This window comes from Astyanax mexicanus, chromosome 7, assembly GCF_023375975.1.
Source record: "Astyanax mexicanus isolate ESR-SI-001 chromosome 7, AstMex3_surface, whole genome shotgun sequence".
Classification (NCBI taxonomy): domain Eukaryota; kingdom Metazoa; phylum Chordata; class Actinopteri; order Characiformes; family Acestrorhamphidae; genus Astyanax; species Astyanax mexicanus.
This window is the reverse complement of record NC_064414.1, coordinates 18621936-18648018: the sequence shown is the minus strand read 5'-3', so window position 1 is coordinate 18648018 and position 26083 is coordinate 18621936. Positions and strand designations below refer to the sequence as shown.

Sequence of the window (26083 nt, the reverse complement as noted above, 5' to 3'; positions counted from 1 at the left end):
CCAACAGGTTGGGGACATTTTCACAAAAAAAAAAATTATTTAATGAAATTCTGTTTTAAAAACACATTTTAGATTTTCAAAATGTATTCTAAATACTGTGATATTTTGAACATCTTAAGCTTTACCTTAGCTAAATATGGAACCAATTTGAAAAATATGAAGTGAAATTAAACTACTAAACGAAAAACATCTTGTTTATTGTTATACAGTGTTTGTATGAAATATAAATAAGATCATCTGCAGTACAGATGGTCTAAAGTCAGTACTGTACATTTACAAAGTGCATTTACAGTACAAGTCAAAACGTGGCTGTAACTGAGAAATACAGAAATGTGTGCAGTTATGATATAGGTGCACATAACAAGCTCATATTCAGTGATGGCTCTAGTGTTGGGACAGTGTGACTAGGCTGTGAAAGTGCAAAATAATGAAAAGGGTTCCTCACGACTCTCCCTCTTAACAGTAAAGATAAAATGTGGAGTTTTTTTTACGTATTTTGGAACCCCATGGCCTATAGCTGCTAAATTTTTTAATAGCCGCTGCTCTCCACGCACCCTGCCGGACCTCTGCTGCTGCTCACTCAGTCCTACAGCGTAGAGCAAGAGCAAGCAAACATCTCGCACATGGTCAGCCATGCTCACACACCTGCCAACACAACCCGGCTGAAAGTAAAAGCAAAGCCAGGGAACAGCAACATCAATGATTCATGGTATAGTTTAGGGGAGGCAGGGGCTTGTTTCTGGCTATAAATACACACATACAATTTTCTCTTTTCAAAGCAATTTGCTTGTTGGGAGGTGTGTATTCAGTGCACAAATCTGAGAGCAGAGCAACTGAGAAAACACACAAAACAGCTGAACCACAGCAGGCCTAGGCTACGTCTAATTGCTTTAGGGCTGCAGGAAAATGGATCTGACGCAAGACGACGCCAAAATTCTCACCATGAGGTAAAGAGGAGGTGCACGCTCATGGGAAAAACACGCAAGATAAGAGATGATAAAAGACTTCCACACACTCTGAAGGTAATTCCAAAGAGAGTGAGTGGGTACAGGTGCTGGCTGGGGGCTTTGACTAGATGCTGGAATTCAACACACATCAAACTGTGTCCTCTGTCGTGCCAGAAGGGAAGTCTAGCACATGTTGCGTAAAAGAAAGTGAGAAAAATGGCAGAAATAAGAAATTCTGTTGAGCAACCTTATCTCTCAAATTTAGTAATACATTTTTTAAGCAGCTTTTTGGTAAATCTTGGCATACCTGACACTATATAAACTGAGTACTATGAAAGCCATTAAAGAAAGATTGCTACCTCCAGGGCTCCCTCTATAGCCAAGTATAAAGCATATTTTGAACCACTACTAAAGGACATGCTTTACACATGCATTTGGCAAGCAAAGAGAAAGCTAAAACGTCTGTGCACTTATGAGTTATAGAACTATTACAGGATTTTACATGAATGTAGGAGATTTCCATCCACCAGGTTTTGTGAAACTGTCTGGTGGGTTTGCACTCCCAGATGTTTGGTGGATGTTGGATAGGACAAAGATTTTATTCCTTATTAGATAGGTTACTGTTTTCTCAGCCTGGCAACAACCATGAAAAAATGATGGAAATAGCTGCAAAGAGTATTTTGGTAAAAGCAGGCCAATTTAAATCTCTCTTCTGCTTGTTCCACTGTCACTCCTACTCACAGTATCCTGTGTAATCCAAAGTTTCTCATATAATGGTACTTGAAAGTCTGTGAACCCTTTCAGTTTTCTATTTCTGCATAAATATGACCCAAAACATATGACACAAAGTCCTAAAAGTAGACAAAGAGAACCCAGTTAAACAAATGAGACAACAATATTATACATGTTCATTTATTCAGACCCAATATTACATATCATTTACATGTGAGTGGTCAAAATTGTATGTGAACCTTTGCTTTCAGTATGTCCTCCTCTTGGAGAGGTTAACAATGATCTTGAATTTCTTTTATTTGTACACAATCTGTCTGACTGTGGATTGGCAGCATCCAAACTCTTTAGACATGGTTTTGTAACCTTTTCCTGCCTAAAGAGCATCAACATCTCTTTTTCTAAAGTTCTCAGAAATCTCCTTTGATAGTATCATGATACAATAGCACAAACATAAATTAAGAAGAGCAGCCGTTTCAGGATAGATCCCTGTTCTTTAAATACAATAGGATGTCCACTCACACCTGATTGATTCTAATTTGACTTTAATTTCACCTTCAATCTAATGGCTACTCCCAGAGGTTCACATACTTTTGCCACTCACAAATATGTAACATTGGATAATTTTCCTCAATAAATAAATGATGAACTATAATATTTTCATCCCATTTGTTTAACTGGGTTCTCTTTATCTACTTTTAGGACTTGTGTGAAAATCCGATTAAGTTTTAGGCCATATAGAAATATCTAGAAAAAAGGGCTTCTTTCAAGCACCAATGTAACTGTAGTGGATGGAAACATGTCATTGAAATTTTTATTTTATTTATTTTTTGCCAAAATAACATTACTGTATTTACAAAACATTCAAATGGAAACCTGGCTTATGGTAATGATCAGTCTCCACAGACTTGCTTTACCAAAGTTACATAGTGCAGGTTCTGTAGTAACAACAATACCAGCTCTACTATCCTTACTACAGATCAATGAGCCATCAACTTACTACCAGAGGTGGAAAGTAACTAATTACATTTACTCAGATTACTGTAATTGAGTAGATATTATGAGTAATTTTTAAAGTAGTTTTACTCAAGTGCATTTTGACACAAATAATTTACTTCGCTACATTGGAAAACTCCCCGTTACTGAGTAAAAAATTAAATGCTGAGGAAAAAAAAACTAATTGTCTGAATAAAAAAACAAATTAGTTTTGTTCTCCATGGCAGCACAGCTGAACTTCTCCATGCAGTGTTTACTACGGTTAGCGGGAGAGACACTGTGTGAATCAGCAGTGCAGGCGAGTTATGCTACCTATCGATATGTGCTACTTTACGGCACTGCACATTCACCGACCAACATTTTTGTAAGTTTTCATGTTTTTCATGACAACTCCTAAAGTTTTTTATTAGGAACATCTGCTTGAATGTTAAAAAAAAATAATGTAACTAGCAGTTAAAGCATAGCAATGGCGAGTAAAAAAAATAATGAACTGTAAAACTATAAAAATATGGTTAATAGTCACCTATATGACCAAACATTTTAACAGTAAAGAAAAAAAATGGATCATAGAAACTTATAGCACTTGTTCTTGAAAATGTTGTATGGGGTGGTCTTAACAAATACTGCCTAAAAGGTCAAAATTATTTAATGTATTAATTATTTAATTTATGATTTTTACATTAAATAAATAAAACTATGTAACCTTTACTCAAAGTAAATTTAAAATTGAGTACTTTTTCACTTTTACTCGAGTAGATTTTTAGGTGGTTACTTTTGATTTTACTTGAGTAGAATTTTAGCAAAGTAAAGGTACTTTTACTTAACTACAATTTTTCAGTACTTTTTCTACCTCATACATAATATATACTACATTATAAAAAAATATAAAAAAAAAAAGCCCAGGCCACATTTGTGCCATTCAGATTCAAGCCCCTACATAGAAACTAAATAAAATAAATCTAAATAATTATATTTTTTCCCAAAATACAATGAAACCAATGCATTTTTACACATATCTGTCCTTTAGCAATTAGTTTATGTTTTTTTTTTAGCACTATATCAGTGTCATTAAATGTTCTTAAAAAAAAATTCTGTTTATCACAAAACATATATTACAACATATAAGAACAATGTAACATCGTTTTCATTCCTATACATATCTGGTGAAGCGCTGGCGTGTGCCTTTGTCAATGATTCAGTTCCCACCACACATTAGGGAGTATCTGGGCCAATCGATAAAGCTGCTAGTGTTACCATGACACACGTTTCCGCTGTCACCACGTCACTGGGGAGGACCTAAGTCTGGTTCACTTAGCCTGAGTGAAAAGCACGTGCAGACAAAAGGACAGCCCTGATTCACTTCAACTAATGCTGTTAATTCACTGCAGGTGCACGAAAACTGAATCAATTCAGGTCTTTGCAAAACATTAAACACTTTGCATATCATTAAACACTTTACTGTACTGAATACAGATGTCTAGAGAGCAGTACTGTGAGATTTAAGCAGCACAATATTGTATCTACAGCAGTATCAGGCTCTGCGGAACATCTACAAAGTGTACTGAATGTTGGGTCATTGTTATCTGCATGGTTCTGGCAACTGTAAAGTCTATTAAGACTGCAGCACTGGCTTCTATCAGGCAGAAGACAGCAGTGGCCAATAAAACCACAGAGTAATGATCACAGAGGATCACTGTGAGCCTTAAAGGACCAATACATATTATATTTTTATGTGCTAAGGTATTCAATAAACAAAATGTGTCATTATATATTAAAAACATGCTAAACAGGTTTAAAACCTGCCTTGCCTTGACAGCAATGCATCAGCTAGATTGCTTTTTCCATTTATGTTTTAGCCTCTGAGCCAGCCCACTGCTCATTCCCCAGTCCCCAGTTCCACATACCCGCTTGCCAGGTATGGAACACAAAAGCAGCCTCAGCATCCTTCTAAAAAGATCTATCACTAGAGATGAGCAAAGGTTAAGGAATTATCGGCACTCCATTCAACAGATAGAGACAGCTTAGAGCCCAGGAAGACTACAAGACAAATGTAGATTTTGAGAATTATTGTTATTATTTTTAAGTTTATTGCAATAATTGTGTACTGCCAGTTTAAAAATTGACAGCAATGTTTCAGCTAGTATGTTTTAAGCCTCTGATCCCACCTATTCCCCAGGCCTAGATCCACACATCCGTTGGCCAGATATGGGACACAATACCAGGTAGTACCTTAACATCCTTATAAAAAAACTCCATGACTAGAGATGAAGTAAAATGTGAGTAATTATCGGCACTCCATTTGATAGATGAAGAGAGCTTAGAGCCCAGAAGGACTACAAGACAAGTGTACAGTTCGATTATTTTCTCCTAAACAAACACCAAAGTAAACTGTAGTAGAAGATATTTAACATACTTTCTGTCTTTTAGTACTGTCTGTATTGTGTCTTTAACCCTGGATGGGATTAGTTTCTTAGAGGGACGTCTGTGAAAAATATTTTACACTTCTACTCAGTGATAAAACTCTTGCAATTGAAAAAAACAGGAGGACCAGTGAGTTTTTTGCCTTTCTCGGTCACATGACATCGTGTTCAGTAGCTCCTCCATTTCCACTCGCCGTTGTGTTTATGTGGATCTCCATGGAAACGAGCGCCCAAAGTGTAATTACGGTGCATGGCAGTGGACAAATAGCTATTTTATTAAACAGGAGGTTATAAAACCCAGAGATGTGCGAGATGGCTGTAATTTTCTCAGAAGATGTCTGAGAAAAACACATGTACAGGCCCTCCAAGGACCTCCAAATAAAAGAGCAAATTACCCCAGGACCCCCTGAGAAACTAATCCTGTCCGGATAGGGCTTTTATCACACTTAAAGATGTTAGCCCAGGAAGACAGACTAAGTAAAACAGTGGCTACATGCCCTGACTGATCTGCTTAGCAGAGGGCTCTTGCCCTGGACCTTCTGATAATCGCTCTCCCTGCCAGCAACTCCATGCCAGGCTCCCTGATCTTCACCCTGCAGCCTGATACACAGCACAGACTCCCGGCACCAGGCTGCCTGGAACCCCAGACAGACCGGCAGTGTTTAACCGGCCACGTCATGCTGACAGACACTGCAGAGTCATACGATCCTGATATATGTCACACATCATCTGGTCAGCGCACTAAAATATTTCTCATGAATTATGCAAGACTAAAGAAAACAAATATAGAATTGCACACACTGGATTATCATTCAACATGATGACCCCTCAAAAACGAAAAAAAAATGCAACTAAATCTTTTAGTGCTTGTGTATTCGTAAAAAACATAACCAAGAAGCAGATAGAACAGATAGCAAGTGTGTGTGTGGGGGGGGACTAGACAACACTTACTTGATTTTCTCTGCATCTGATAAGGACTCCTGTTACAAGAAATAAAACAAATTTAGATTACAGTGTATAACTAGGTTAAATATACACAGAAATATACAGAAAATTAGAAAACTGCACCATATTGAGTAATAAATAGTCTAAAAGCAACTATTCAGACCATGCTGAAAAATCTAGCTCAATACCAGCTTCAGATGGTCTAAGTTGGTCGTTAAATAGCAATTGACCAGCATAGTTTTGTTTAAATGATTTTGACCCTTGGTCATAATTCCTTTTTTTTTGCTGCTGTCTTTTGTGTTTGCAGTGTGCAATCATGCAACTGGCTACCAAAGAAACTCTCACTATAAAAAGAGAGAGACGTTTAAGGCTCATCCCCTTTCCTGACCTGGAAAATCTTCCCATTAGTATTCGGTTTGTAAGCTTTTTGTCACAGTTTTCTCATTTATCTTGGGGGGGAAAAGTAGGGGGTTAGCGCCATATTGTTTGACCACCATTTCTCTGGTTTTGGTAACAAAAAGCTAACAAACAGAATCCAAAACGGAGGTTCCAGGTTGGTTTGAACAGGATGTTTTTTCAGGTCAGGAAAGGGGAGGAGCCCTGAATATACTTCTTGGGTCAGGCATTTTTTTCAGGCCCTTTTACAGTGAGAGCCCCCCTGGTGGCCAACTGCAGAAATGCACACTGCAAACAAGAAACCAGTAGAAGACACAAGCAAAGGAATTGTGACAGAGTGTCGCAACAGTCATGTTTGGCATGATGGCCACCAGTTTGGAGATGCTGGTCAAGCTGATTAAACAGTTTGGTCAAGCTTGGTCATGCTGATTATCTAACGCACCTAATCCTAGTCAAAAAAACAAGAGCCCAGACCTAGTTCTGAATATTGATACAAAATTGTAATAATTTTATCATTTGTACTTAATCATTGTGTTCTAGAAATGGTGTCAGAACTAGTCATATGGGACTGGGTTTGATTATTGGCTCAAATGGTTGGAAGAGAGCTGTAGAAGCTAAAAATACACTTTTAAAAAGGAGCTAGTTTTACCTTGCAGCAATAACCCATCACACCTAGCCAGCTACATTATGTAAATATGATCACACATGTATGTATTTCTGAGTTAAAGGAAAAGAAAGAATGCTGTAAGGAACTTAAATGGTCGCTAAAGTTCTTGTTCCGCAAGATTGTAAACTTTCACTTTGCAGATTACAAACTCCTGATGGTAATCGACATTAAATAATGAAATAATTCCTACGTTCTATATTTAGACTAGTAAAGTATGCACATGCTCCCCTCCTGTCTTCTAAAAACATTGATCGCCTGCCAGCCATAGCAATTATACCCATCCTTAATTAGCTTCTGTTGCAGAATTTAATCTCTCTGATAATTGAAAAGTAATGATTAGGAGCTAAACAGTAATTAAGAGATAAGGTACCACTTACACTTGAATGACCTGAAATTGCCACTCGCTACTGGCTCGCAAGCAAGTGGCTTATAAACCACAATTGCACACAGGCAAAATAAGATCATAAAGTAAATGACCAATAAGAACTTTAAGATGGTCATCACATATATATTTTAGTAGTCTTTCCCTTAGAGATTGATTAAGGGGAGTTTAAGTATCTGTTAATACGTTTTATGGTCCACATCCCTGAATGGATTTCCTTTTTGTCAGCTGTACAGCTGAATAAGCTCAATAGGTTGGGTAATCTTTCAGTAGTTTCTCAGCTGTATCAAGAAGGTTTGGGCTTTAGAGAGCAGGAATTGAAATTGTGCTGGGCAATGGGTCATTAGAAGTAAGATTTAGAAACATTGGTTGAAGGAATATGAAGGCTAAGGGCAGAAGTAGTAGTTAACACTTGATGATTGGCAGTGATGTTTACTCCCTATAGGGATACGTCTTTCTATGTAAAGCTATGGATTTGCTTTGAAAGCTTTCATACGCCTTCATAGCTCACAAATATGCAAATGCTCTTTTAAATACAAAGGTAACAAACACAAAGAACAAGGATAAAACATGGCATACTTCATAGAACTTAATAAAGAAAGGTTAGGTCTTGGTGTTGGTGGTGATCCACAAATCCAAAGAGTAAACATAAGCTTTCAGGGCTGGAAGGGGTCAGGTATTGGCAGGTACTTGGAAGCATGCATCTGGAGGCATGACCTAAGCAAGATGTGCATAGAGGATTCTCAGCCAAGCAACACATTTTTGGATAGCCTACATCAGGAAAGTACTGGGGGGTGTGCAGGAAAAAAAGAAATAAGGTAACCTGGCACACATACCTTAATCTGAGATAAAACAGAAAAAGCAGTTTGTGATACTGGCTTGTTTTCACTCTCCATATGAACTGTAGAGATGCCAACCTTTGGTGGCTCTAATTTATCCATGGTATTCTTTGTCTGAGCCCTGATCTCCAACCGAGTTGGCTGGTGGGCCGGAGGTTGATGTTGAACCCCCCGTCGATTCTTGCTGTCCCACTCCGTTTCACTACTACGCCTGGAATCGCCCACCCGAGCATAAATTGGACCATCGGCTTTAGGTCGAGCCCCCTCCCTGTTAGGGTCTATGTGCCGTCTGTCAGGCTCCCGTTCCACTTTGTCCTTTTTCAGGGGAATATGCGAAGTCTTGGCCCTGTCGTCTCGGTCATTCTTGGCAGCTCTGCTGAGTTGAGTGCTATAGTTGTCCCACGGTCGGATCTTCTCCTTCTTCTTCTTCTCTGCAGGCGCTTGTTGGGAAGGAATCTGCTGCTGGGACTGCGTACCTCTGGGAGGTTGTTCCAGCTTCTTGCTCCCAAGCATCTTTAAGCTTGCAGGGCTTAGAACTCTGTATGTAATCTCATCCAAGAACTGGGAGAATTTGAGCTTCTCTTCCAAGAGTTGGATCTTCCACTCTGGTGGCATAGAACTGGGAGAGGTAGAAGCGGTAGAGGCAGGGCGTCCTGGGGGAGATGTCCCATGCTCCCTGTCTCGGTCCAGGGATGTGCTTTTGGGTTTCCTGCCACGACCACAACTGTGGCTCTCTCCCAACATCTCTGCTGACTTGGACTTGCGTAGGCTGTCACTGGGGTTAACTCCAAGTTGGTGTGGCTGCTTGAGAATACCTTTGGGTGGAAGGCCCTGTGGTGGGAAAGTAGATTTGGAGATACTCTGCTCTTGTTTAGGAGCAATAATCTCTGCCTGTTCCTTGAAAACCAAGGAGCGTTCCCCACTTCGGCTAGAGTAGGATGGGGAACTACCACGGATGCACTGCTGTGAGCCATCTGAGGTAGAAAGGTCCTCTTCACCCGACTGAGTCAGAAGGTCCTCACTGCGGCTGATAAGTCGGTTAATGCCCTTCTGTTGCTTATGAGGTTGGTCCATTCTAAAAGCACCATGGCTGAATATCCGTGGAGGGGGAAGGACGGCAAGTTCCAAGCTGGAGAGGCTTGAGACATCCAGTTCAGTATCCGAGGCTAAAGACCATGATGATGAGAAAATATCTGGGGCCTCTGGACTGTCCAGGCACTTAGGATAAGGGCCAGTAAAGTGCGTGCGCTGCAAAACAGGAGAAAAATTTCGGAGGTAATTTACCTGGCTGGAGTCAGGCTGCCCCGGCACCAGAGGGTTGCCGGTTGCTGAGGGACTCCCACTAAGGTCATCCCGGAACACGGGCAGGCTGTGGCGTGTCTCGCGGTGCTGTGGAGGCGCCTTTCGATACGGCTTCCGGGCTGGGGCTGCGCTCGTCATTCTGGGAGCTCAGCGTCCGTCCAAACACCCAATGTTAGTCCTGTCAAGAGACATGGGTGTGAGGAATTGCAGGAGCACCAAGCCCTAAGTCCTGCCTGCCCTGTGCAAAAAAGACTGCTCAGTTTCTCTGCTCTCGCTTTTCCCCGGCCCCCTGGCTTACCACCTCTACCTCCCCAAGCGACTGCCATGAAAAAGCAGAATCAATAGGCTTTGATGAATGCAGCAGCACTGGGCAGTAACCAAAAAAAAAAAAAAAAAAGCAGACCGTCAGAGCTTGGGGAACGGAGGGAGGGGCATGCCACTTCAAATAACCATCAAACATCTGTCAATGCTTGTGCAGAGTGCTTTTCAAAAAATCTGCCTCAAGAGTGCACAGGCACAGTGCGTAATAAAGTGAGTGTGTGATGCAAAGGAAGAAGGACAGTTAGAAGGGAAGAAGATAGAGACAGATCGAGATTGAAATTTGGGGAGGAGGAGGAGGGGAAGAAGGGGGAGGAGGAGGAAAATGTGGGCACTCTTTCAATTTCAAACAGACAAACAGAATGTTAAACCTCCGCCTGCTGACTGACTGACTGACTGCCTGACTCTCATTGATCAAAGGAAGCTAACTTTAGCCTGTGAAAAGTGGAAAATGTCATTTTATTGTGCTAACCCACTGACAGCAGGCTGACCTCTTGTTCAAAGGTTATTCACATGGAGAGAAGACCTAATTCTAGCTTATTATTAGCGCTATTTGTAGCATACGCAACATGAACAAACCCGCCTACAAAGAAATCACAGTTATTACTCAAGATACTAAAAGATGCAACTGAGAAACATAACTTAATAGCGCCTGTGAACATACCTAATATAAATACACATGCAAAAATTGTATAATAAAAAAAGTATTCATACCTTTTGAACCTTTTCTTATTGTCACCTTACAACCACAAAACTTAAATGTATTTTATTGAGATTTTAAGTGAAAGATCAACACAAAGTAGCAAATACTTGTGAGGTAGAACAAAAATTATAAATGGTTCTCGAAATTCTAATCAAATAAAAATCTGAAATCTGTGACGTGCAAAAATATTTAGCCCCCCCCCATATCATTACTTATACATATAGTCTCTTTTTGCTGTAGTTACAGCTGCAAGTATTTTGGGGTTTGTCTCTACCAGCTTTATGCATCTAGAGACTGAGATTTTTGCCCTTTCTTCTTTGCAAAATAGCTGAAGCTCAGCCAGTTTGGATGGAGAGCTTCTGTGAACAGCAATTTTCATGTTTGTCACAGAAGCTCAATGGGATTTAGGTCAGGACTCTGACTGGGCCATTCTAACTCGTGAATATTCTTTGATCTTAACCATTCCACTGTAGCTCTGGCTGTATGTTTAGGGTCATTGTCTTGCTGGAAGGTGAATCTCCTTCCCAGACTGATGTCTTTTGCAGCCTCTACCAGGTTTTCGTTCAGGATTGCCCTGCATTTAGCTCCATTCATCCATCTTCCCATCAACTCTGACCAGCTTCCCAGTCCCTACTGAAGAAAAGCATCCCCACAGCATGATGCTGCCACCACCATGTTTTACAGTGGGGATAAAAATTTGACTCGTGTTTAATTATGTGCTACTTTGTGTTTGTCCATCACTTAAAATCTCAATAAAACACATTTAGGGTTGTGGTTGTAAAATTATAAAACTTCAAGGGGTATAAATATTTTTTGCAAGCCACTGTCTTAGACCCAAAACAAACTTCATGTAAGGAATAGTCGACTAATTTGCTGATTATTTGTTCCATTAATCGATTAGTGGCGATTATTTTTTGTCTTGCTACTGGTGAAGACAGCTTAACATTTAGACCACAAGACAGTACATTTTTGCAGTACATTTTAATAGTTTGATGTACCTAATATTAAACAAAAATTACAAAAAAGATCTAATATCTAAATGATATTTTCAGACTCTAGGATACTTGTATTTGTTACTTTTTTTCCAAGAACATACCTCCATAAAATGATTGTTCGTCTAAGAAAATAACGTTTTTTTTATATTAATGTTTTTTCATATTAATATGGTGGACAGAGTACAGTATCTCTCTAACATTTACCCAGCTAATGTTTAATTTTAACTAATGTTAGTAATGTTAATGAAGGAACTTGTAAAGGCAGACTGTATAGAGTATTGTGGAGCTGAATACTCAAATCTCATTGGCCAACTAAGCATGAGGAAAGGCCAATCAGGATGCTTGAGATTTGTCACTCTCTTACTATATGTGTGTCTTCCTCTCTCACCCTTTTTTCTCTTGTGTGCTCTCTCTCTCTCCATCAGACATTAACCCTCCTGTTATGTTACGGGACAAATTGAGCCATTTTAAAGTTTGAAGATCTAGGAAAAATAGTTAAAAGTATTTTTTTTTGCTATAAAACTTCTTCTGCTTGCTTTAATTAATGTAATCAACATATAATATTAAAATGGTTCATCAAAAAAACTAAACTAAAACAACATTGCAGTGTTATGTTTCAATGTTATGTAAAACTATTGTTTTGTATGTTTGTCTTTTAAAAGTAATAAAGTAATGAAACATTAAAAAAGTTTGAACATATATTTATATTTTTTATGAAAAACGAGTGAAATATCCTAATTGAATTATTATCTGTTAGGGGCAAGAAACACCATTGCACTAAATATTGATAGAATAATTAGCAATGGAGTTAGTAAAAAAAATATATATATATTTACACTGCTTGTAAGGGATTTTTGGGGGTTTAGACATCTTTTGGATAATTAAACATGCACATGCAACATGTAAAAATAATCCTGGAACAGCAATGGAAATAATAGTAGTGTTACGCTGCGTCGACAATGTAATTCGACATCAACAATTTTATATAGTCGCCGCTGACGATTACGGGACTAATTGTTGCAGCTCTAATAAGGGTACAGATACTGGGGTTCAAAAACGCATCACTTAAGACTAAAGTCAACACCAGGAGTCACAAACACTGCTCCTGGATTGATACTTTCCAGCAGAGTTAAGCTCCAACCACAAATCACTTCCTCCTGATCCACTATATTCAGGAGTCACCAACCCTGCTCCTGGAGAGCTACCATAACGCAGGGTATACCTCCATCCCCAATCCCAATCCAACAATCCAATTAACCTGATCAAGCCATCCTGAAGTCTTGCAATTAGATGGATCAGGAGGGACTGATTTGTGGGTGGGGCTAAAGTGTTCCGGTAGGTAGCTTTCCAGGAGCAGATTGGTGACTCCTGATGTAATTACTGCCTCCAGGAGAGCTTGAATATGCATAGGCTGAGCAAGAGAATCATAATCTGAATCTTCCTAATGGGAGCATTTCAGAGGTTGCAAACTTTCGGCTATGCAAATTCAGCTCACACTCCTCCTCTGCTGTTGACATATTTAACCCTTTCCTGTTGACAGATGTTAGAAGTTATCGTCTATCAACATCCCTGAGTACTGAGAGTTTTGACCAAAATAATGATGTAAGAATGCATGTTTTACTCAAGAATACCAGTTAAATGTTAAAGATGAGACACTAAAACGATGCTGAGAATGTGGTCATACTGTACCAGTGTTAAAATTCAATGTGTTTAACTATTAGCGCTCCTATACTGACACCTATATCGCCCCAAATATTTATGAGGTCTAGTAACTGTTTTGTCCATCCATCCATGCATCCATCCATCCATCCATCCATCCATCCATCCAACCATCCATCCAACCATCCAACCATCCATCCAACCATCCATCCAACCAACCAACCAACCCCTGTCATCCTTTTTCCCATAAAATTCAAATGAATTCAAATCTGTCTGAGCCAGAGTCGCATTTCCATGAATTGGATATGTATTGGATTCCAATACCACATATATAAGTGGCATAAATTGGAAATGAGACGGTCATATTTAATGTTTTCGGCCATTGACACTGCCACATAGATAAATAGGGGTTTAAGGGTACGTGTATCCTTCAGGAACAGACAATGTACAGGGGTTATTGTACGGGCTTCACAGTTCGGTTCACGCAAAACACATGCACAATACACGGTATAGTGTTGTACCCAGAAAGTGTAGCTGTAGCACTGATGCTATTAGCAACTCCTACTGATTTTGCCCAAAGCCTGCCCTGAGAAGTTTCGCTCACACTGTCCGTCTCTTTCTCTCTCTCGCTCAATCACTCAATTAAATTTTTTAATTCAATTTTATTTATATAGCGCTTTTTTACAACAAAAGTTGTCACAAAGCAGCTTTACAGAGAAAAACAGGTCCACGCCTCTTATGAGCAGCACCACAGAGATGGCAATTTTTATGGTGACACAGTGGCAAGAAAAACCTCCCTTTAAGAGGAAGAAAACTCGGAAGGAACCCATCCTACTCGGGTTGACCCGCTCAGTACAATCAAATAACAAACAAATAACAGAACACTCACTCACTCGTGCAGTCTGTCTCTCTCTCTCTCTTTCTTATTTGCTCATGCTGTCTGTCTCTCTCTCTCTCTCTCTCTCTCTCTCTCTCTCTCTCATGCAGTCTGTCACTCTCTTTCTCTCACTTACTCATGCCATCTGTTTCTCTCTCTATCTCTCTTGCTTGCTCGCTCTCTCTCTCTTAATCACTCATGCTGTTTTGTCTCTCTGTCTCTCCCTCTCTCATACTTGCTCGTACTGTCTCTAGCTTGCCCTCTTTTTCACTCAGGCAGTCTCTCTCTCTCTCTCTCTCTCTCACTTTCTCGTACTGTCTCTAGCATGCCCTCTCTCTCTCATTCATGCTGTCTGTCTCTCTCTCGCACTCTCTCTCTCACTCGTGCCGTCTCTGTCCCTCTCTCTCTCTCACTTACTTATGCCATCTGTCTCTATCTCTCTTGCTTGCTCTCTCTCTCAATCACTCATGCTGTCTTGTCTCTCCCTCTCTCTCACTTGCTCGTACTGTCTCTAGCTTGCCCTCTCACTCATGCAGTCTGTCTCTCTCTCTCTCTCGCTTGCTCTCTCCCTCACGCAGTCTCTCTCTCGCTTGCTCTCTCTCTCACGCAGTCTCTCTCGCTCACTTGCTTGTACAGTCTCTAGCTCGCCCGCTTTCTTTCTCACTCGTGCCGTCTGTCTCTCTCGCACTCTCTCTCTCTCTCACTCGCGCTGTTTGCCTCTCTCCTTTGCCCTCTCTCTCGCTCTCTCTGAGAAATTATATTACATTAAAAAAGCTCTAGTCTGCCAGACCTAAGCCACACCACACTATTATTACTGTCCCCTCACAATAATACTGGGAAATGCTTTAAATTCATTGTTAAGTGACTGATACTGGTAATGTAATACTTCTTAAAAAGTGCTCAAAACACTGAAATGCATCTAGTAAAAAATATTTGTAGTTTAATCAGTTAAAGTAATGCTATTGTTTTTGTTCTTAATAAAGCACCACAATCAGGCTCATTGGTTATTTGTTCCAACAAGATCCAAAAGATGGAGCCTCTCATGATGACAGTAGGAGAGAACCCTGGTTTCAAGCGTTCAACGAAAGTTTACACCCGTGTATACTGAGGTGAAAACTGAACTACACCCCTACAGAAAACACATCAGTCACAAATGATTTAAAAAAAAGCTGATTTAAGTCACTTTTGTCTGTTGTGTGAATGTAGCTTTAGATGTCTCCACTGCCTCTATTAAGTCGCAGTTATGCTGTATTCTTTTACTACAATAATTGCAGTGTTCATATATGCTATACATTGACCTTGAAATACTGTACAAGTACGTTTAGTTACACATATCTGCCCCTTTGCCCCACTACACATATTCAGCACTGAATGCACAGCACTGTCTATTGTACTCTTTTTGCTGTGTTTACGCTTTCGTGCTTTATGTAGTCTTGTAAAGCAGTGTATTGCTCTATGTTGCACCATGGTCCTGGAGGAATGTTATCTCACTTCACTGTGTGTGTGTGTGTGTGTGTGTGTATGCTTGCGTGCGTGTGTGTATATATGGTTAAAACAAACAAACAAAAAAAAGCTCCTTGAACTTGAACATCTGACACCCAGGACAGCAAGATTCCTCCTCGGCATTCACTAATGAGCAATACTAGCTCTAACCTTTCTGAATTTTATAAGCAATCAGGGATTTAAAATACACTAGAAAACCACAGTTCATTGTCTTTTTCTGTGATGTAGAAGAAGAAGGGTGTTTACTCCAGATCCTGGAGGACTACAAAACAGCTCAGCTTGATGCACTTCCTGCTCAAAACACACCTACTAATTCTGTCAGTGAACTGAGGAGCTGAGACAATGTTTTATAACAGCTGCTAAAAAAAAGCAGCGTAATCCTATTCACTGGAAAAAAATGGGAGCAACAAAAGGGGAACGTGCTGGTGTGTCTCAGCATTCCACCAGTGAAAAATCAATTTCTTTCCCAGCACAGAGTAGCTAATGTGCCAGGGAGAAGTTCCGGTCCATGCATATGTGCACACACGAACACACACTCAGTGTTTCATAGTCTGTAAACTCGTCTTTATATTTCTTTTATGTATTTTTATCTGCAGTTTGTACAAGCTCAAATACTATTCGAGCATGCTATTTTTGAAAAAAAAAAAAAAAAAAAAAAAAAACACTCTCTGTCTCAAACAGTGGCGATAGTATGATGATTGTTGACTGTTTTGCTGAATCTCAAGAGAACATGGGTCATGCAGCAAGACAACAACCCAAAGAACACAAGCTGCTCTACCTACGAACGGTTAAAGAAAAATAAAGATGGATTGGAATGGGCAAGTCAAAGTTATGATCCAATAGAAGTGTTAAGGAAAGACCTAAAGTAAGCAGTTCACGAGAGGAAAAAAAAAAACATCAACATAACCGATATGAAGCTTTTGTTTTATTTTGTATTTTGTGTTATTTTATGTGTTATTTATTTGCAGTTCCTTGAAATGTAACTAAAAGCAACTGAAAGCATTGGTTTGTCAATCACAGATATGTAGTATTAGTTTATTTTCCTTAACACATAAGTAAATAAGCACTTCTAGTATTTCTCTCTCATTCGTTTTTTTAATTCAACTTCTAATAATGATAATGTTTCAAGTCAAAATTATTAAGAAATATATACAAACATTTTTTTAAGGAATCAAAAACCTTCAAGCACCATTGTATTTCCCGCAACATGTAAAAATGTAGGTTTGTAAATACAGTTTTAATCTGTGACTCAATATGCAACTACTCTCTGACAGGACACAATTTACTTCAGTTTACTGTAAACTGCTGATGCGGACAACAACAAATCTACATATATCCTGTGATAACAATAGTGGTTGGTGTGGTGCAGTGGATAACACCACCACCTGCCAGTGAGCTACGATGTGGGAGACTGGGGTTCAATTCCAGGTCTGGGTGACCATGCTGTGTTACAGCAATAAGAGTCATGACTTGGACAAGACTCATAACTTTAAACATTACATTGGCCCCACTAAATTCACTGACAATAATGATTAGAAATAAATGTGTTTATGGAGTTGCTATAAGATCTGGTTTTATTTAGACTTTAATCATCTGGTACTGTGGAAGGATGCATGCCATCTGTGCAACAAGTCCAGTCGTGAAATTTTCCTTACCATTATAATCTTCCACAGCCAACTGTCAGTGATATTATAACACAGTGAAAGTGACTGGTACAGAATCATCTCACTCTGTCAATGTAAAATGAAGTAACACAGGTCTGTAGAGTTGATCACTACTGACCACCGAACTCATGGTCTTCAGATCAGCTCAAGAACAGTAGAGTGTAGAGATTAGCTTCATTACATCCCCAATGCTGCAAGCAAGCGGATGCTTTTGGCAGTATAGTGTATACTATACACTGTATAGGGTAAATATGCATATAGATGTTCAGATGAACAATATGAAAATAGGTTAAATAGTAAGGTTGAGATTTTTTAAAAACATAGACATGCATTTTTAATAAATAACAAAAACTATCACACACACACCCTTAAAAATAAATAAATATAATATTTATTATTATAAAACTGTCATTTTAGTGAAATGTTTCTAAAAAAAAAAAAAAAAAAAAAAAAAAAAAAAAAAAGGATCTTTCACTAAAATCTCTATTATTATATTAGAATTTTCTTGTGTGTTCCCAAAATCTATTTAACATCCTGCATCTTTATATGGGGACATTACATTTCTGCTTCTCTGCATCATGATACTTAATGTTTTAAATCACTGACCATTTGGCCTCTTATGGAGACACTTTCCATACCATCTATTGGTCACATGACTTTAATCAGTTGAGTGTAATGTACTGATAACAAGTGGACAGGAATCCCAGTCTAAAGTTTCTACAGCCAGTCCAGACAAAAACAAAGGCCAGGTAAAAATGCTCATATAATATGTTTAAAACTAGTTTATTTACTTACTGTACTAAGTTAAAATTTATTTTTGAACTAATTGGGTCCTGCTGATCCCAAATACAATGATCACTTTTAAATGTTAAGATAAACTACTGTCCCCATATGAGAACATTGTATTTTTGCAAAAACAACTTGTATAAAGACAAAGTTTTATATTTGTTCGGTCCTACTAATCCAAAGTTTACTGTATAAATAAAAAATGCCAATCAAAAGTCCATTTTTATTGACCTTACTCTGTTTTGTATTCCTTATTTTGCTGAACAGTGTATGTAAGGTCAATTAAATGTATTGGGTGGCAATGGCTTAAATTAAAAAAGTGTGCTGGCATAACAGAGCTCTGCAGACATTTAAGATTCAAGCTACATATAAATGTTAAGATAAGAAAATGTCCCTGGGTTTTACTCATTCCTGTTACCATAACACACCACCCCATCTGAAACATCTGGAACATTCTACAAGTCGCATCTACAACAGGAAGCTGGTTCTTCTGAAGATCAAAATTAAGTTCCCTTATTTGTGTTTCTGTACATTTGAGCTTATTGTCATGACTGAGGAGGTCAATCTCAACACTGTTACCTACATTCATTCTTAGATCTTATTTATTTTGAAAACACTTAATGAGTTAATGAGTGCCAGTAACAGGAGTGAGTTCCAGTAACAGGAATGAGTGGCAGTAACAGAAGGGATTATTTTTTTTGTCATAAATATCATTTATGTGAAAATGTAGTCAACCATTTCTTTAAAATAAAGACTTTCTTTAGAAAAAAAATCTAATGAATTAGTGGACTTGCTTTTAAACATGCTTTTTAAATGTCACATAAGTTTTGTAACCATATTCAGCTTAGAAACCTTGTAATTAAGTAACGCTGCCTGAGTTTGACCAGTACATGTTTTGAATAGATAAATACATGTTATTAGATTCAGAGTTGAGTTACAACAAGCAAATGGCACTCATTCAGTGGAATGGCCCATATTTTTATTAGGTACATCACCAGTACAAAATTAGCACTGTCAATTAAAGTATATATTTTTTTGTATTTTTTGTAAAGTATAAAAGTATACTTTAATTATTCCACATATAGCTCAAGTACATATAGCTTTTGTACTCATTGCCATAGCAATCACGGAACCTTAGCCTAAACGCAGTACACTGATAAGAAGCTAATAAGAAGCTAGATAAGAAGCTATGAACATTACTTTGAGGCTATTATAGAGGATATGGCTTATTCGTGCTATGATGTGTTCTATTGAATATTAAACTTGCTTATATTCTAGCTAGATCACGTCACAGTGACTGTTCTGAAGTACTTATGTTACTTTAGGCCTAGAATTGTCGTAACCACTAGTCAACTAGCTGTTTCATTTGCAAATCCACCTTCTTGTGTGTGACATGTAGGGAAAAATAAACTGAAAAGCTGCTAAATGAGGATCCAATATTTTTTTTTTTGCAAATGTATTTGCAAAGCATAATGTGTCTGTCAGAAGGTTAAAGTGCTCGGAGCTTTTCCAGAGGCTTTATACGTCTAGCTCGTCACTGCAAAGGCAGGTACAGAAAGGGATGAAGCTGTGTGGGTGTGTTTAGGTAGTGCTTGCATTTCACAGGATTCACAGCAGCGCAGCGGAGCTTGGCCAGGCCTTGGACTCTACTGGTAATAGAAAAGAAGACTGAGGCAGCATGCGGCCTTCACACACATGCCCACGCATGAGCTGCAGTCTTTCATAATAGAGTGTGCTTGGTTTCCTTTCATTGCTTGAACATGACATCTTAATTGCAGTCAGAGTCGGCTTCAGATTTACTAATTAAATTTTTCCAGTGTACTCACCCCATGCACTTTAAAACCAATTACATATATTCATCAAAAATCAAATGACAACTTCAGTTACCTGAGGATTATATAAAACATGATTTCAACAAGTGGCAGGATGTGAAACTCACTTGGAGATCAGCTGCAACAGATGCAAGCTCTGCCATACACTGAGACATATTTTGTGAGACAGACTATTGAAACAGATTTGCAACATGTGATCACGTCACAGGGTGCATTTCACTGGGTTTATGAACAACAAAATAAGACCGAAAATAGTTTACAGGACAGCAGGAAAAAAGAAAGAAAGAAAGAAATGACGTTAACTTTTTGAAATTAACGTTTCTGGAAATATAAATCGTAACACGCAACTAGTGTTACAAGCTTCTGTCCATTCCACCGTCCCAGTTATCATTTTCCATTCTGTTCGCGCCCTTTTTCATTCTGTTTTTTTTGTTAATTCATCTGCAAATCAACATTTTTAAATCCCAGTTCATCCCAGAACATAATTGTTCTCTTTGGCATAAGACTCTCATTTACAGACAAACCAAGTCTCCCTGAAGCTGCGGGAGTCTCCCGCATTTCGGTAGTGGCTCCCTGATGCCCGCGAGTCACATATAATCTCCCGGAATTCAGAACGAGTGCCCTGAACGCGCACACAGGGGACAGACTTTGTAACCTCCCTGAAATCAACTTTTGCAACTTGGGATGTCTGCATTTATCTCATTATTATTCTAATTTTTTCTGGCTTTGTTCATGACTGTGGAAACCAATTCTGAAATTTTTGTGCAATAAGAAATTAGTTTCACAAGAAAAGTAGCCAACTGGCTTATCCAGTGAGCAAAAACTGCTAACATCTATTTTCTTTTCTCTATGTTTTTGTTTATTTTCATACATAAATCACACCCGATTACAAGGCACATTATGTGACACTAGTAAGAAACAGGGGTGTCGCCATGTTTCCCTTCTAATTCAGCAGGTCTCGCCGCTGGGAGCGCCTGAGTATACAAAAAAACTGTAATTCTTTTAAAAGTCAAACAAGTGCTGGATGTTAATCTACACATATTTCTCTTCTTAAAACTGTTTAATTGGGTGAGTAAAGCACTTCCGTTTATTTACAGTAAGCTTAGATTTACAGACTTTTAGTAAGGCTGGTTGCAGAACATTAACATTATCAGCTAACCACTAGCGCTAGCAGTCCATAAATGCAGCCCAACAGCGCTACCTTGAGAAACCCTGAGTGTTCCGGTAAGCCAGGGTGATATTACCTAGCGGTTTGTCGCACATACCTTATTTTAACATGGTAAACGGGCAGGCTGTAGTCCGATATACCCGCCTCTGAACGAAGAAACAGCTAGGACTTATCACAGTTAGTGGTTAATGCAATACTGTTCCAGTAGTGCTACCCAGTGTTAGCAGAAGACTACAGGCCGACAATGTTCACCTGTAACCAGCAAAAGAGCTAGCACTTAGCGTGGTTAGCAGCTAATGCTATTACAGCTCCTGCAGTTCTTGCCGGGGTTAGCAGCTGGGTACAGGTCGATAATACACACCTCTGAATGGCAAAAGAGCTAGCGCTTAACGCGGTTAGCGGCTAATGCTAATACTGCTCCAGCCTTGGTGCTGAAGAAACGTTACTGAAACTCCTGTATAACGCTGTACTTCACTGGAGTGGCTTTACTGCCTCTTACAACCTGACTGGTAAATTTCATACATAAGGTGCACCGGATTATAAGGCACACTGATGATTTTTGGGAAAATAAAGGTATTTTTGTGTGTGTCTTATAGTGCGAAAAATATGGTATTTAAACAGCTTTTCTACACAGGTGTTCCATGCCTGGGGTGGCAATTTTAGAGTCACCACTCCCCCTATTTCATTCAGTCTAGAATCACAAGGTATTTACACTTAAAGAAGACTAATCAAGTTTATTATCATTAACTTCTAATAATAAACGCAGTGATGATTGTTCAGACTGCAACTATTCTTTGTTTTTTGACTGTCGTCTGCTATAAATAAGCCCATTCCAAAACTCTTCCCATTTTGTATGCAAGCACAGAGACTCATGTTACATTTACCCGCAAACGCTCTCAGCCAATTTTCCAGAGAGTTCACTAAGACAACGTGATGCCCAGTGCTGGCAATCCACATGCTTCCTTCAGCCACTCTCTCTCTCTCACTCTCTCTCACTCTCGCTTTCTCTCTCTCTCTCGCTCTCTTCACCTACAGAGCCCATTCCACGCTCTCTAATGATCAGCCTTCAGATGCCAGACGTCCGGCACCACTCACTGCAGCTCTGTGTTACAGTCTGCCTTCCTGAATATCACGTCTATGACAGTTGATGCGGATACGAGCACCTTCCTGACGCCTTATAGGCTGGTGGAAAAATGCTATACAGAAGAGATATATTAATATAGGGAAGCATTTTTTTTTTAAATGGCTTCAACTTCCTGCACTGAACCTCACTGCACAAAGTTAGAGTTTTGGATTATTTATGTTTTAAACAATGAAGAACGAAGATTAGTCTCTGACAAACAAAGACCAAAACAGGGTTTTATATTAAAAACATGCATCTGAACTAAAAAATACTCTGAAGGAATAAAACACTTTTTTTCCTGTCAGACAAATGAAACTCTAGGTCTTGAGAATGTGTAAAAAAATGAATGGAGGTAAATGGGAGGAACGAGGGATGAAAGAAAAAAGCGACTTGCCCGGAAATAATACATACACTTCTGTTTCTGTCAGACTAATAAAACTCTAAGTCTTGGCAATGGGTGAAAATACATAGCAGTGAATAGGAGAAACAAGTGAAGAAAAAAATGATCATCAGATGAGTGATGAAAACAAGTGATGAAAAAACAATAAGAAGATGAGTGCAGGTCAGTATGGATGTGGATCAGAACTTGGGATTCTGTAGTGAAGGAGAACATACAGTTTGGTTGCTGCCAGGTAAATGGAACTCTGGGACTTGGTCATGTATGAAAATGAATGGGAGTGAATGAGAGGAGCGAAGGATGAGAAAACAACAAGTAGATGAGTGCAGGTCAGTATAGCTGTATATTAGAGCTTGGGGACCTGCCCTGAAGGAATACATGCAAACTGGTGACTGACGAATCAAACTTAGATAGAAAGACAGACAGACAGACAGACAGACACTTTATTTATCCCGAAGGAAATTTAGGTCTAGGCTGTGTGAGCAAATGAATGGTAGAGAATGGGAGGAACAAGGGGTGAAAAACCAACAGTACAGGTCAGTATAGCTTAGGGCTGTAAGATATTGGAAAAAGTTGACATTGCAATGTTTTTGACAATATATAATCTCGATGATAAACAATGCAGGACCTGTGATGTCACCAAGAGATCCAAGAGGCCAAGAGCTGAGTCTGCGCTTTTAATTGGGCAACTAAATGGCCTTTTAAAAAGGTAAATTAGAACATTTTTCTGGGATTAATATAAGTGATTTTAGCTGTAACTGAAAATATCTGCGCAAAACTGTGCCAAACTGAGATGCGCAGCGTGTGCACTGCGTTTACAATCAAGTTACCTTGTGTTTATGCCCCCTCCCCCTCACGCTTCTCAGGCAGCAGCAGCCTGTCACTCACACAGACACAGACAACGCTGTGTATCTACTTCTTGGGTCGAGAATCAAAACATTGCAACATGATGTGTTAGATTTAAAAGCCTTTAGGTTCCTGCTATGTGACTATTGCACATGCACACATCGTGATGACGATGCTTAAACGATATATCGTCCAGACCTAGCATAGCTGTAGATTAGAACTTTGGGACCTGCCCTAATGTAGATGGGAGGCTGTAAGGCAAAGAAAAGTTTGGGTTTATATTAGGGGGAATATGAATGGGAGTGAATAGGATTGACGAGTGATGAAAAGAAAACTACAAATAAAGGAGTGCAGGTCAAAATGAATTTGTTCTCAGAGGTATGTCTTGAAATAGTTCACCCAAATCTGTGCGTATGGGTTGGGTAGGTTTACAGTATCTGGATGTGCACTTTTGCACCCCATTTATTCTTAATGGGGAAAAAAAAAAAAAAATCTGAAGTTTATATGACAAACCGAGCATCCAATCAAAAAGCTGTATACAAGCATGGATCACACAACTAGACCACATATTTGGAGTTGGAATGTCATGAATATCTCGGAAATGGCAGGACAAGTTATGTGGTGAACATTTGACTAAAAAACAAGAGGAATACAAATTAAATAACACAGAATCGCAAAAAACAAAGCAAATGTAATATAATCAAATACCAGCGCTATCTAAATAAAACCACCTTTTGTCCGTAGTGACTATCGCTGCCTCACTTATAGAGCAGGTGGAATCAGTGTGGTGTAAAATGAGGGGCTCTCTTTCATGAGGGAGATCTTTTTCAGTATCTTCCTGCTGAATCTGCCTGCATCTTCCTGTCATTACAGAAACAACCGGGTTTCACTGGGGAGTGCAGTGGAGAGTGAAGGGGCTGGCCAATTACAGCTATTTCTGGAGGTTGCCACTCCCAGCAATTCATGAGCCAACAACAAGCACAAACTGCAATCTTTTCTCTGGCTTTCCTTATAAATAAAGTAGGGATGTTAACGTTAAAGCGCTAACACACGCGATTAATTTAGAATCAGTAACACAATTAACTGTGTCACCATAAAAATGTGATCTGGTCTCAATTTGACCCAGCTATCAAATATACTTTTTTCTAATTGAGCTAAACTGCTGATAAGCCACAGTTTAATCTGATATATTAGCCAGATATAATACTGCTATAAACAAACACTACATCTGCTGCTCCATCCTGTTTACACACTGAGCGCAGTATGTGCAGTGTTCACTGATCTCAGCCGCACACGGACATCTGTGCTGCACGTCCCATTGAAAATACTTTGTTTAAAAGCACAGCACAGTGCTTTTTCAGCGTTCTGTGTTAAAGCAGCTTCACATTGCACAGATATACCCACTGAAACACAGAATCTTCATGCTATATTTACTTTATTTATTTTATGCACGGTTTATTGGTGCGCAGTTTGGTGTGTTTAGGTTTATACCTGTGTGAAACCAAACCAAACAAAGAGAGAAAACACTCCAAGTAAACAAACTCAATTGATCTGGACCATAGAAACCAACTACAGGTGTGAAAGCACCTTTTCATACTCAGTGAAGTACGTTCTAATTCAGAAATCCTGAATTAAATCAACAAGGCTGAGATTTTTACAATAAAGTAAACTAAGTAGTAAACTGTAATTCTTAAAAAAAAACAAAAAAACATTTTTTTAAAAGTCAAATGAGCGCTGGAAATTAATCTACACAAATCCTGAAAACTCCTGAAAACTGTTTATTTGGGTGAGTAAAGCACTTTCGTTTATTTACAGTAAGCTTAGCACTTAGCAGTTAGCCTCTAATGCTAATGCTGCTCCAGCAGTGCTAGCCGGGGTTAGCAGCAGGCTACAGGCCAATAATACTCACCTCTGAACAGCAAAAGAGCTAGCGCTTATGTGCGGTTAGCGGCTAATGCTAATGCTGCTCCAGCAGTGCTTGCCAGGGTTAAGAGCATGCTACAGGCCGATAATACCCACCTTTGTATGGCAAAAATTTCCTTACTTTTTTTTGCTATGTTTTCATATAAAAAGCAATCAAACAAAAGAGAACTAAATATAGTTTAGCAGTCACAAATTCTTTTTAATTTTCCTTATTTCATACTATAAACAGGACTTTAAACTTTAGATTTTTACATATTAAATGTAGATAAGGATGACCAAATCAAACAAATGAGACAAAAAAAAAAAAGAAAGAAATAAAGGTACTTAATGATGAATTGCTAAAAAAGTCAGGAAAATGTTATGTTCGGAACACTGTAAACACTGTGCTTAAAAACACTGATCCCTCACCTGTTCATATCTAAATAACTGTACAAAAAACAAAACTAAAAATTAATTAAAGAATCTAATATAAAACAAATGTGACACTGTTCTTGATCATTTTATAACCCTCATGATTCCCTCCTGCCTCATCAGTGCACCCATAAAGTCACACAGTGACTCAAGTCTTATACTTACTAAATCACGGAACCCTTTAATCATAGCAGCAAGGTTATATTAATTAGCTTACCTTTAGCCTCTTATGTCTAAGACTGATTCAGGTATATT

The 26083-nt window shown here is 38.9% G+C and overlaps 1 protein-coding gene across 2 annotated transcripts in view; it reads right to left on the bottom strand.

The window, feature by feature from the left end:
* The window catches only part of tjap1 (tight junction associated protein 1 (peripheral)), a 95276-nt gene that overhangs the window by 57528 nt on the left and 11665 nt on the right, over positions 1 to 26083 (bottom strand). For both annotated transcript variants that reach the window (XM_049481202.1, XM_049481203.1), the window contains exons 2-3: positions 9606 to 9801; positions 6044 to 6072 (exon numbers count right to left, since the gene is read on the bottom strand). In XM_049481202.1, the coding sequence (XP_049337159.1) occupies positions 6044 to 6072; positions 9606 to 9761 (185 nt within the window). In that variant the 5' untranslated portion in view covers positions 9762 to 9801. The remainder of the gene's footprint in view (positions 1 to 6043; positions 6073 to 9605; positions 9802 to 26083) is intronic.